Genomic DNA, 14,424 nt, shown 5'->3' on the forward strand with positions numbered 1-14,424 from the left:
AATTCTTAACCAAAGAGGAGATATTTCAGATCAAAGTGGTCAGTACGACAAAACGCTAATTTCATATGTAAGGACCTAATATAATATGGTTTATTAATTATTAAAAACAGATAATTTCATGAGAAAAATAATATTTTTATTTTTGGCTATTATACATATTGTGAAGATGACAGATAATATATTATAAATAATTTAATACAACCAATTACATCTATCAGTAGTCTATTCGTACGTAGAATATAATTTGCGATTTTGAAAATTATGAATCCTTCTAGAAAAAAAACCACACACTTGATGGTCTAATGTGGGACTGACTGGTACCGAGTGCGTCGGATGATCCAATAAAATCCATTGATACCCACCCCGTATTTTCGGGGAGCGTCACGGGTTCGCTTGCAATTGTACTGTGACGCCACGATGGTTGATCCGAGTCTGAGGATCTGTATTTTCTAGTGGAGTTCCCGAGGTTCAGAGTACTCCCGAAGAAGCTTACGGTAGTGGTACAAGAAGAAGATAAAAGGTTGTTCAGCTTCTATTTCAAGGGTGGGAATATTATAATCAAAATAGCCTGCTATTGATGCTTTTGCTATCATTTCGGACTCTGTACAAAATATAACGGCTTTATTTTCAACGAACGAAATGTATAATTTCTCAGTTGAAATGTCCTTAAAATAATCTGATCCAGGTTCAAACATATCGAGAATACTAATAAGATTTAGAGGTTCAAAACTATGCTACTATTATTCTGAATCTCGGCAAGCTAAAACCTATCTCTCTCAAACCAAATTCATTTACATCGCTCTGAAGTTTATGAAATATATCTTTAAACACTACATGACTGAATTTAAAATATAAAACTCTTATATTTTTATCTTGATATGGTAAGATCAGCAGTAAACAAAATCACCAAACACTACTCGGTAACATTAGCGTTAATGTTTGAAGATGGCAGTTTAAAAAAAAAAGAATATTATCCTGTGGCATTGTACCCAAGGCGCTGGCACTATTATCTCTCTGCATCGCTAGACTCAGCATTTGGGCTAAATGAGCGCCAGCTCGAGGGTCACCAGAAGTGTGGACCAGTTTCTTAGAATTTTACGATTTTTTTTTTGTATCGACCGTGATGTTTCAAAACCCAGACCCGCAAATTCATATTCCTTGGATAAAAGTGAATATTTAAGGCGCTTGAGTATTTGAGCAGCTTCAGCAGCTGCACTGGCTTTACGAGACGTATTCTTGATATGAGATACTGCCAGCGTATCTACGCAAGTTGCATCCCACACAAGAACACGTCCCATAGACTATGGCACTAATGTTGCTCCATCGGGTCTCTTACCATCATCTCTGAATAAACCATTCGGTTCCAAAGTAACAGGAATCGATGCTGTGACCAAAGATCCATGGCGATATGCACGGCCAGCGCTTTTGCTGTTACTGAGTCCATGGCGTCCGAAATGATCCACCCGGGTACCACAGGGACGTGTATGACGCTCGTACACCTTTAAACCTAAACGAAGGCATACGACGATGCTTATCGTTACCCAATCAAGTACTGTCCCTAGATTTTTAGAAGCAAGAGCCTGCAGTCAGTGGCCTGACTCTCTTTTAGACATTCTCTTTCTTTTGTATTAGCTACATTAAAATGCAATTTCCATTTACCGTTAAAATATTTAACATTATTCATGATCATCGTTGCACATTTGAAATCATTCTGATAAAATACGCCTTTTATGCCTGGATATATGAATTTTATGTTCGAGTTTGCTACTTGCGCTATATTTACGTCTTCAAAGTTTAATAATTTGATAGCTGTACCGAAATATGTCATCACTGTTTCTCGGAACATTGTTAAGATACTAAAATCATCATTAATAAAAATAAAACCACCAATTTTCGCACCCCCACCATTCGATTTGAGACGTCGATAATAGTTCTTAAGTTAGAATATTTATTCAAAAACCCACCCAGACCACCAGGTAACAAATAAATAACAAGTTATATATTATGTTCATGTTTGATGTTGATAGGATACCATATATATAAAGATCATATAAGTATACCAAAAATAAAAGTGGACCTGACATAATTGATCATTGATATTTGAAAATACATAATAAAAAAATATTTTAAAAGAAGAAATAGTTTTCGATACATATGAAAGATAATAAAAAGCGTGTAATTAGTTTCGGTTTTATTTAAATAAAAGTCAAAGTAATTTTTTATTGAATATAGAAACACTTCAGACCTGAGAAGAACCGGCGACAGAAGCTCAGCGGGTTTTTTTTATAGTAACGCATAGAGTACAAACTGTACATACAATATTTTTATTTACATTTTTAATATTATTTTACGACAATGAAACCTATCGTAATGAGGCTTATTAAAAATCGGGGAAATTTAATAATATCTAAAATGTATACAATCACTACATAATTGTAACTAATTCATGTATTTCAATATCCAATCCCTGTATTTTGCTACGTCCGTGAAAACGGTGTATGCCTCTGTGTCACAAAGTGATGAACCTTTTCTGCTTATGATGACGGACACGATACCCTTCACGTACCATGCTCCTGTTGCATACTCTACTCTAAAATCAGGATTCTTTGAATCTGTAACGAATACTACATATCCTCCTCCACTGTCACCGTTGCACGCCGCGGTACCTGAATACGAAAAAATGCATTTTGTAATTAATTTAAGCTAGTTCATAGTAGGTGATTTATTACTAGGTGGTTAGGCTATGTGCAAGCCCGTCTTAGTATATACTCATCAAATATTGGTGTAATATATAATATTATGATATGATTAAATATATTTTATTAGGTACTAGGCCTTTGTACATATCTGGGTAAGTACCACGTACTCATATTCTACCGCTAAACAGCAATATTTAATATTGTTGCGTTTCAGTTTGAAGGGTGAGTGAGCCAGTGTAACTACAGGCACAAGGGACATAACATCTTCGTTCCTAAGGTTTGTGGCGCATTGGCGATGTAAGGGTAAATTTTTTAAATAATTTATTCAAACGATCATGCGATCGATTAATTTCAACAATTTAATATATATAATTCATCGAAAGTATTTTTTTTTTGGGCGCGTTCCAAACATTTTTTTGGAAAACGGACTCTATCTGGTTTAAATCAGCACATAAGATTCACCATATAAGATAGATTTTAGGTACAGTAGATTGGGTATAATATATTTTAAAGTTGTAGTTGATAAGATTCGCGAAATAATATAATAGCCACAAATAACTACATTCCGTATCAATCGTTCTAAATATTGAACTCACCGTTAGCATTTCCAGCGCAGAATTTTTTCTCATTCAGTAGGTTGCTATAGAATACAGGATTAAAAGAAAAGCAAGTTAAAGTTGGGACTATTGGTACTGTTGCTTCGTGAAGGTCCTTTGCTAGTAAATCTGTTTGGTCAATGCCCCATCCTACAACCTGAATTAAGATGTAATGTAAATAAAAAATAAATATTAAAAAAACATTGTACATTTATTTACGATTAGGGCAATTATTCTAAAATTCTTAATGTGATTAGAATTAAACTCCTGTTTACGTTATGTATTTTGTATACAAAGCATCAATATTCTTAACGCTAATTCTTTTTAAGCCTTGTTCCAAATTTATTTAATCTGCTATAATAAAGGTTATCATATATTCCATATTTAATTTAAAAAATATATCATCATGCTCGAAGATAAGTGTAATATTAAAAAAAAAATTTACCGTTCCTGTTATTTCATAAGAATCCAATTGATCGTACACTGTGTCAAGCCATAGACACGCTGGTTGAATGTAATTATTATATATAACCTCTGTACTTAATTTTAGTAAAGCTATATCATTATCTAAATTTATCTTTTTAAAGTCATCGTGAGCTATTACTTGGTATACCTGGAAATTTATTAAATTTATTGAATATTGACACTGTGATAAAAGAAAGTCAAAGTTAAATTGAAATTTCATTCTTACGAGAATTGTTAATACATTAAATATAGATTGAATAACACAAAATAAACCCACCTTTCTTTCTTGACTAGTTACTTCATTAGTTAAAAGAGATGTTTTTCCGAGAACAATTCCAAGCCTTTCAGGATTTACCGGTATTTCATTGATTGTAACACAATGTGCAGCTATGGATTCAAAATTAATGTTATATTGTGTGAGGATTATTTTATATTTTATATCATAGATAGGCAGACGAATGGGCCATACATATGGGTCTACCTATTCAATAATAAAAAAAAAATCATCAATATCGGTTTAGTGGTGTAGCCGTAAAAGCTTGACAGACAGACGGAGTCACATTTGCATTTATAATATCAGCATACATTTAGTAATTTTCAATGTATGGCGTTGAACTACTAGTAGAACACCATAGAACCATTACTTATAATTCATTTACAATATAATAGTTTTTTTAAGTCGAGATGGCCCAGTGGTAAGAACGCGTGAATCTTAACCGATGAACGTGGGTTCAAACCCGGGCGAGCACCTCTGAATTTACATGTGCTTAATTTCTGTTTATAATTCATCTCGTGCTTTTCGGTGAAGGAAAACATCGTGAGGAAACCTGCATGTGTCTAATTTCATCGAAATTCTGCCACATGTGTATTCTACCAACCCGCACTGGAGCAGCGTGGTGGAATAAGCTCCAAACTTTCTCCTCAAAAAAGGGAGAGGAGGCCTTAGCCCAGCAGTGGCTGTTACTGTATAATAGTTTTTTATAAATATAATATAAAATTTTCCAGTCTCGACTGTATTTTTTTATTCCGTCACAATTTGATCCCATTGTCACTCATACTATGTTATTGTACCTGTTAGAATCAATAATTTTGATATCAGAGTCCCCCCGCAGATGTACTGCACACTTAGTCGGTGATTTCTGTAAATAGCAGCATGCCAGGGCCAGTGGCCGCTTTTCGAAGCAGAACCGCTAACAATCAATTCGGTGTGTTCTCGGTCGATCCTCCGTCTCCCACAATGTTTGTCAGGAGCTTCAGACCAAAATGGCGCTATTTTGTAATTTTGTGAAAAAAAATTCTGTAATTTAGGATTTACTATATCTTATCCGTTAATTAATATATACATGTCATTAAAAATGTCATTAAAAACAAATATTAACTGTTAAAACTTAATGTATATATATATATATAATTTTTTTTTTTTTTTTAATGAGCAAATGTAGAATTATATCTGATTATGTCCTTTCTTGTTTTTACGAAGAGATTTAGTTGTGAAATCAATTTTTTGTTAGAAAGGTCAAAAAATTAATGAATTATGTATAACACACATAATAAAATAAATTACATACCCTTTTAGGATCAAAACATTTTTCTTCTCCATCAATTTTAATACTCAGTATATAAGGTGGGTGTTCTGGAAATGGTTTTCCTTTCACATGAAATAAGTATTCTGGGAATTTTTGTCGTAATATAAACACAAAAACGTTATTGATAAGATCTTTTTGCGTGAATTTTGCTGAATTTTCTGGAAATGTTGGGTTTCTTGAGTCTTCCTATAAATTATAACTAATAAGAATTTTTCTAGAGAGAATAATCTTTTATTATCACATGTACAACAAAAGTTTGATATAATATAAAAATAGAGGTCGGATAAAATAGTTCGTACGGTATTGGGCGCTTAAAGAATATACGGCTAATTTATATCGACCTTGGGTGAAGATGGAGCAAAATATGTTTTAAGTTAGGAAATTAGGTTTTTTCAGTAGTAATTATTATGCACCTTTCCCAATTTGATCGCTTTACGTCATCGCTAGCGTCGTGAACTGATCTAAGGTATTCGTCTTCAATTATGTAGTAATAGATGTATGAATCTCACACTCACATTCATTCGTTCACTGAGTTTCCTTGTATGTTGGCTTTTTTTTTAGTTTATAATAATAAAAGTGCGACAAAAACAAGTACCTGTCTATTTACCTATAATTAATATTTATATATATATATATATATATATATATATATATATATATGCCCTGTTAATGTGCCACTGCTGGGCTAAGGCCTCCTCTCCCTTTTTGAGGCGAAGGTTTGGAGGTAGAAATAAAATATATATATATATAATTAAAAAAAATAAAAATAATTATAGGTAGGTAATACATAAGAATATCCACAAGAATAAAATAATATAAATATTTAAAAAAAATTGCGTTTCACATATTGATTCAGCCACTTTACGTGGCCTTTGAGAATCCTACACTGATTTACGATTCGTCGATTGCGTCTTTAAATTACTATTTATATAAAGTAAATTTTGATATAAAACCGAATCAAGCCGGTACGAATTTGAGTTACAAATATTGAGCTAACATCGGTATATTAAAAACTTACAAATAAAATAGTCCCACCAGAATCCAATTTCACTTTTATTTCCGTAGCAGCATCTAGTTCTTCTTTTATATGTACTTCATACGTGTCCCTATCTCCATAGAATATAGCAAAGATTTTCGAATTATTCGTACAAAAATACTCATCGTAAACAGGTGGATGCCAAGCATGACTTTGTGTATTATTAACACGCTTAACAAATATTGAAATTATTAAAAACACGAAATATTTAAATAATTTCACACACATTGTTAATAACCACACGTTAGTATTTCTTAAACACAAATTCAGTTATGAGTCATCGTTATACACTTGAATAACATGTTTTTGAGACTAACAGGTCTTTTTAATAATATTAGCGTCTTAGCTCAAAAAAACCTTAAAAGTCATGTCTAATGTTTATGAAAATATATGTATAAAATGATCAATTATAAAATTCATATTCATGCAATTTATATTATATAATATCTCTATCTGACTGTACTTACACTAATATTATAAATTACATTATAATATTAATCAATCGAGAATGAAGAAATAATTTCAAATGAAAAAAAAAAGATTTGCTTTATATATTTAAACTTAATAAATATTTACACTAATATGAACTTCGTTTAAAAAAAAACACTTCATATAAAAAAATATTTTATAAATGTTTTAAAACTAAACTGAATTACTGTATGTGTTATTGAGTTCCCCAATCATTTTTTTTTTGCTGGAAAAACGCATTTACGCAATTACGTGACGGTAATACCAGCGGTGCCCGCTGTCTTTTCGACGAACAGCACGGGGTCGCTTGTGCATACTACCGTGAGAGTTCCCTTATTTGGGTTTCGGATTTAGAATCGGGTAATACTTATGATAATAATGCGCTGTCATTAAAAATAAAGCCGCCTATAAATGTTGAACTCCGTAGGATAAGAAATGCTTCTAATTAATCTTGCAAGATTTTACGTAATCAAAATAACACTACATTGCAAGTTAAAATCAACGTATTTTTCTTTGTTCAATTTCCGCTCAGAGATGAATATAAAATATTTTAATTATCATATATGTCTGCGACCGCAAACGAATTCATACAAGGAAAACAGCTACCAGACCCAGACACCAGACCGGTTTCTTTTTACCTTTAGACGGAATCTTAATATTATTCATATATAATACAAATACAAAATCAATATATCAATATTGTTCAGACTTCTTAAGACTGTAACAGCAATACTTGGTGTTGTTGTGTTCCGGTTTGAAGGGTGAGTGAGCCAGTGTAATTACAATCACATGGGACATAACATCTTAGTTCCCAAGATTGGTGGCGCATTGGCGATGTAAGCGATGGTTAGCATTTCTTACAATGCCAATGTCTATGGCCGTTGGTGACTACTTACTATCAGGTGGCGCATTTGCTCGTACGCCTACCAATACGATAAAAAAAAGACTGGAGACCGCACGCCAAGTGAATTAATAACTGAAGTGGCGGTAAGGGGAATCGAGAGCTTTGTTGTACCTTAGGAGAGACTTATGTCCAGCAGTGGTTTGTGATTGGCTTATTAATTGATTAACGTGTTTTAATTAATGCTCTGAGTTTCCATATTTTAGAGGATAACACCATATGTGTTGTACTAGTTGATTTCCTCATAGTAGTTTTATATCATTTACACATTAAATATATAATTTATATATATATATATATATATACTTTAAATAGTTATTAATTTATTATAAAATGTATGTAATGAATGTATTATAAATAGTCATTAAATATATAATTTATATATATATATATATATATATATATATAAATTATATATTTAATGACTATTTATATACATTCATTACATACATTTTATAATAAATTAATAACTATTTATAATACATTCTATTTATCAATAAAAATCGCATGTTTAAATAAAAATCTAAGGTTATTTTATTATTAAAACTTTTACTGCCCCGGTGATTTAACATTTTTCACATATGCTGTTATTACATTTAATTTGTATTAGACATAAGTTAGTTTTCTTTGTTTTAAAAATATGATTTAATTTTATAAATTAAATTTAATTTTATGTCCATGTTATCATAAATTCGGTCTTTGTTTATTTCTGATGAAATTTAAATTTTCTTTATGAATGCTGATAAATTAACACAAATTATATAAAAATTCAGAGGTACTTGCCCGGACATTCGGCTCTTATTAACATTCTACTATAATACGATTTATCAGCCTTTTATTTTATGGATGAAATGTATACAAAAGAAATGAGAGAGGAATGTAAATGAATTGATTACAAATGACGATAGATATTGTTTTCAAAGAGCATTAAATTGCCAGTGTGTTGACAGTTTTTGTGTCAAGACCTCGAAATCGTTGTCTCTACATAGAATAATCATTACTAGCCGCTTATAAGAGAATAGTCCCCAATTAAAAGTGATAGGTCTTTATTCACTATTCCCACGATGTAGTAAGTTTATATTCATAAATAGAATAATGAATTTAAAACATTTTCTTACTGTCTTACAAACAATTAAGCTTATATAAATAAAAAAATATAGGAAATTAACATAAAATAAAAAAATAAACCAACGCCATCTAGCGTAGTATCGTGAAACAAGTAAGTTTTAAATTCTGTTCGTTATGTTAAGTTAATACGAGTGGAAAGTTAATACGGCTTGATATAGATGTCGTATCATTTAATTAGTATGTATTTATACATAGGCAAAAGCAGAACAGTTCTGTTTTGCGTTTTTGCTCCTATTTGTCAAAAGTTTTTTTTATGATACATGTGGCTGCAAACATGGCATGTGGAATATCAAAATCTTGTACATAATAAGTCATTTGGAAATACCAAAATAAAACAATAATTGATTATGTTTTAAAAGCGAATTATCTAGTTTAAAAATTGTAGAAATCTAAACACTCAGAGATTTTCCAGTTCAGTGCGCATTAAGCACGAACGAATAAACTGAAGTCTCATATTTTTTATGTCTGTGCTTTATACTAGTTATGTGAATTGAGAGTGATAAGATTTAGGCATAATCACGTACGTATGAAGGTTTTTAAAATTTCATTCCCAATTTTACCCTCTTAGTTAATGAATTTAAAAAAAGCTTTATCGAGTATATATAAAAGCCAATAACACATTAAATAAGCTCCATATTTTCCATATTTTCAACATCATCATTTTCGTACAATAATCCATCCCCTTTTTAACGTTTTAGAGATGAATTTTGAAAAATACTTTCTTAGTTAAAATCATCCTGTTAGACCCAGCGGTGTAGGTTCTGCGTGGTATCAGTCAGACATGTTAACTTTTATTGAATAGCTATTTTTTCATCATTATAACATATCAACCCAATAACAAAAACAAATATAGGTTGCCAAATAGTGTGTGGAAGTAGAAGAAGTGGTTGTCATCGGCGTCTTCATCGCCATCGTTTTTTCGGTATTATATATATATATATATTATATATGTATATTCGGAGTTTATGTAAATACATAAATTCTACTCGACCCAAGCACATGAAATTAAAATTCCATTCCATTCCGTAAAAATCCAATGCATACGTATAAAGTAAATTTAGTTATCCATTTTCTAAAACTATCTCAAGGAATAGTACAAACAAATGTACGCGTTACGCAATGGTTGTTTTGTTTCAACAATTTTCAAGTGTTCGTTAGCCTTTGCAATAGTCGAGAGTGCTTGGTTTGACTCAAATCTGCTCTTGTTGGGTACAGAGCGACCTGATATTTATTCCAACAACGGTGTAACAAGCTGGAACAAACACTTCGTTAAGCTTATTACACTGTTTGATATTTTTTTTTATGGAATAAGTAGGCGGACAAGCATATGGCCTGGCCTGCCACCTGGCCACCAACGCCCATAGAAATTGGCATTGTAAGAAATGTGAACTAAGACGTTATGTCCCTTGTGCCAGTAATTACACTGGCTCACTCACCTTTCAAACCGCAACATAACAATGCCAAGTACTGCTGTTTTGCGGTAGAATATCTGATGAGTGGGTGGTACCTACCCAGACGAGTTTGCACAAAGCACTACCACCAGTAAATTTAGGAACTGATTAAAGGGTAGGCGTTGGTTAAATAAAATTAATTTTATTAAAATTATTAATTTAGTATAAGGTTACGCTGCATCATAAAAGTTGTAATTATACATCAGAGGTTTTTTACAATCTTAGCTCGAGATTACCTTTGGATTGTTTTAATAAAGTTCTCATATAACCTATCACAGTACATTTTCAACAATATAATGTTTTTTTATGTAAGTATATATGCATAAAATATATTATTATGATATATGTGTATATATAATAACTACTTCTCGTGTTTATTTATATAAACAGTAGTAGTAGAGAAATACTTGTAACACCGCAAAGTCAATTCCAATCCTTCCTTGCACTGGATGTTTGATAATTTCAAATAGGTACTTAACTGTTGAAAAAGAAAAAAAATTAAACTATATTAAAATATTATATAAATGATGTTAGTATTGTTTTTATAGTACATATAGAGTTAGTATTCGTCGATGTTCACTGTTCTTAATATAAATTTTCCTCATTCAATCTTACTACCAACTTGTTCTTTATTTAACTTTATGTGTAGTTGAAACGGATAGGATGTTTTAGGTGATAATTTTTTTTTGGAGTAACAACCTATCAAAAAACCCATTTCAAATCTTTAAAATTTTCAATCATTCTTAATCAACGAATGATCGATATTTGATTATAAGTAATTTAATATATAAACAGGTTATATCACATAAATATTTAAGTTCTTATTCAATTAAAGACACAAGTATGGCGGCGGACTGACGGAAAAATTATTTTTATTCATTGCAGTGTATTTACTCGTCTACCTAAAATAAATTTTAAGCAATATTCCGTGTTTTGTTTCCCGTATTATTTCGTTAAGCAGCATACATAGTATTGTTGTGTTCCTGTTTGAAGGGAGCCAGTGTAACTACAGGCACGAGGGACATAACATTTTAGTTCCCAACGTTGTACCCATTCAAGGAATAAACCATTCATACTATATGTTTTACGGAGAGAATTATATACAGTTAGGACTATCTGAATGGTCTATTTGCCAGCTTTCTATGCATTTAATAGATGAAATTATATTTCACTTGATGAATAAATGATTGCTTGCGATCATTAATTCTTGAGATTAACGTGTATTATACTAGGACATAAGCTTAGTCTAAATAATGGTCTTGCAGCAATTCAATTATAATTTAAACGCTTGTTACGTCAGTGTTTAGTCCACACATGTCGTGTACTTCGTGTTATGTTTATAAATTTAAACATATTGAGGAAAAGGATTAAATAAACGTGCAACATCATACACGTGATAGAAGTAAAATTTCTTAAAGTATATAGCATTCTCTTTCTATTAATTTATACGACATATCTTTCTACTTTCTCATGTAACGTGTGCGTAAACGTGACGCGTCATAAAATTAATTAATTAATGTTAATTCTCGTCTACTTATTGATTATTGAATCACTGTCTAAGAAATTTGAAATTCGAATTGATTTAAATAAGCCGTTAAGAGTACTTCGTTTTAATTCCCTACCTTTACCCTTTTACTCTTCTACCCTTAGTTGGAAGTGTGAATACTCCCACGCCTCGGAAAGCACGTTAAGCCGTTCCGTGCCTGAACTATTTCTGGTGTTGTCGGATTGCCTTCCCATCGGATTATGAGAGTTAGGGATTAGAGAGTGCACCTTTGTTTGCGCACATACTTGTGCACTTTAATATCTCCTGAAGCTGGCTTATCTCTCTTGAGATTGACCGCCGTTGGCCGAAAACGGGTTAAGATGATGTTATTATTATTTTGAAGAATATCAACACTGTCAAAAGTGATATTTATTAAATTAACTAATAGCCGTAAATTATATTTATAAAGACATGATTTCATCACGTATTTGGAGATTCACATACACTATAACTATACGCTTTATCATAGGAAATTTTGGCTAACCTGCCCTTTGTGCCTCAGGCGACGTTCAAAGTGCATTCAAATAATTAATTCAGCTTCCAGTGTGTATTGTTCAGAATAGTCTTTGATAGTTACAATAGTAACAGCTAGCTATACTGGATAATATCGCTATTTCTAGCTTATTACTGGTGGTAGAGCTTTGTGCAAGCTCGTCTGGGTAGGTACCACCCACTCATCAGATATTCTACCGCAAAACAGCAGTACTTGGTATTGTTATGTTCCGGCTTGAAGGGTGAGTGAGCCAGTGTAATTACAGGCACAAGGGACATAACATCTTAGTTCCCAAGGTTGGTGGCGCATTGGTGATTTAAGCGATGGTTAATATTTCTTACAGTGCCACTTACCATCAAGTGGCCCATGAGCGCGTCTGTCTTTCTATTCTACTTAAATAAAAATTACAATGTATAACTGACTCGTTAATTGTTAGCTTATACGTATGATCCCAAGGTTCTGAGTTTGAGTCACGGGTCAAAATAATTTAGATTGTCTGTAACAAGGTCCTGAAATCTTCCATTAATATATTTAACACAATTATCTAGTTACTAACTTTAATAACTACTATGTAAGCATTGTTATCGATACGTACATTTCGGTTGAAATATTGAACTTACATGAACAAATAAACACCACGCAGTTATCGAATACATATCTCAAGGGGTTGGAAAATACACGGGCAGAGAAAATAGACAAGCGAAACCAGGTGATGTAACAAAGATACACCTACCATCGTATTCTGGGCAATTATGTATAGTAAAACTTTTTGAACGATTCAGTGTAGAAGGAATTTTTATTTTTTAATTCTAGGAACATTTTATGTATACCCATTTGAAAGCAAAAACTGCATGTATAGTGTTCTTGCGCCGTTTACAATTTCTTAAAAATATTAAAGCGTTTGAGTGATATATAACAATAACAGAACACAAGAAAAAGTGACCAACATAAGAATTGCGGTATATAAAAAAAGATGCAGGTTTAAAAATCAAAAAGAAGGGACATAATAAAAACGTCTAAGACGCTACATTACAAAATTATACAAGTATACATTGATATTTAAATATTATTGTAAAAATCTTTTTATTATTATAAAAAGTTATAATTTTATATTAATTAAAGTTATTGATTTTTTTTCCGTCAAGAAATTCTCAGTTAATATGTTGTGTACAATCTCATGAAACGGCAAGAATGTAAGTTTGCCATTCATATTGCACCAACACATTCGCTTAAGTACTTGAATACAATTTTAATCCATGGAAGATATTTTGATTAAATAATAGGAATATCGTTTAAGTCACACATTCTTTTGAAAACAGTCACACATTTGATTATTTTCATGTTAAATGAATAGAACTATCATTTGTATCTTTTTATTTATATTTTGTTGAACAAATATATAGGTAAGATATTTTTTATAAACGAATAAATTTTCATACGAGAGTTTTTCTAACGTTGTCTATAAAATAAGTTAGAACCTCGTAAGCTTCACAGCGATCGAGAACCAATAGTAATGAGTATTTTGATTGGTTTATTCGCATGCTCTTTGAGTCACGATGCTGGCTACTGGTTGTGTAGGTGGCCAGAAATTACCGGAATTACTGCATGGTCTGTGAATGGTCTCAAATGCAGATGACGGGTCCGTTTGCATATTCCCGTTTAGTATTTGTGAAGTTCCTTTTGTAATTGTTAGCAAGTAATGCAATTGCTCATTGTCAATTTGCATTTTCTTTCAATTGATTAATTTCTTATTTAGTTGTAACAAAGTTTTTTTTATGCGAGCGGGGGCAAACTAGCAAGAGGCTCACTTGATGAAAAGTGACTACCATCATCATCAATAGACACTTATAACACCCGAGGGCTTGCAGGTGCATTTTAGGAATGAGTTCGCTCTTTTCTTAAAGGTTTCTATGTTATATCGGTTCGAAAAAGTCTTCAGCGAAAGCTGGCGAAAGCGAAAGTCATAAAATGCCTTTTTAAGGTCACGCTGTTGTGGATTTCCAGATATCGAGATGGTACGGATGGAGATACAATTACTTTTGACAATCCCAGAAT

At 31.8% G+C, this 14,424-nt stretch overlaps 1 protein-coding gene across 1 annotated transcript; it reads right to left on the reverse strand.

Moving 5' to 3' along the window:
• Positions 1–2,404: 2,404 nt before the first annotated feature.
• Positions 2,405–14,020, reverse strand: LOC126777482 (CUB and peptidase domain-containing protein 2-like). The gene is made up of 6 exons (XM_050500490.1): positions 13,963–14,020; positions 4,832–5,029; positions 4,038–4,147; positions 3,741–3,908; positions 3,296–3,452; positions 2,405–2,666 (listed from the first exon to the last, which is right to left on the reverse strand). Exons 1-6 carry the CDS (start codon positions 14,018–14,020, stop codon positions 2,440–2,442), a joined length of 918 nt encoding a protein of 305 aa, XP_050356447.1. The 3' UTR covers positions 2,405–2,439.
• Positions 14,021–14,424: the final 404 nt, after the last annotated feature.

The sequence above is a fragment of the Nymphalis io genome, chromosome 23, assembly GCF_905147045.1.
Source record: "Nymphalis io chromosome 23, ilAglIoxx1.1, whole genome shotgun sequence".
NCBI classification, from domain to species: Eukaryota; Metazoa; Arthropoda; class Insecta; order Lepidoptera; family Nymphalidae; genus Nymphalis; species Nymphalis io.

Bases quoted from the DNA above. Each gene is read 5' to 3' on its own strand.
- LOC126777482 (XM_050500490.1), bottom strand. From the start codon at position 14,020: ATGCAAACGGACCCGTCATCTGCATTTGAGACCATTCACAGACCATGC. The intron at 5,030-13,962 runs GTAATTTCTGGC...ATTACAAAATAG, and splicing joins CAGACCATGCAGTAATTCCG to CGCCATTTTGGTCTGAAGCT. The intron at 2,667-3,295 runs GTGAGTTCAATA...TTTCGTATTCAG, and splicing joins CTGCGCTGGAAATGCTAACG to GTACCGCGGCGTGCAACGGT.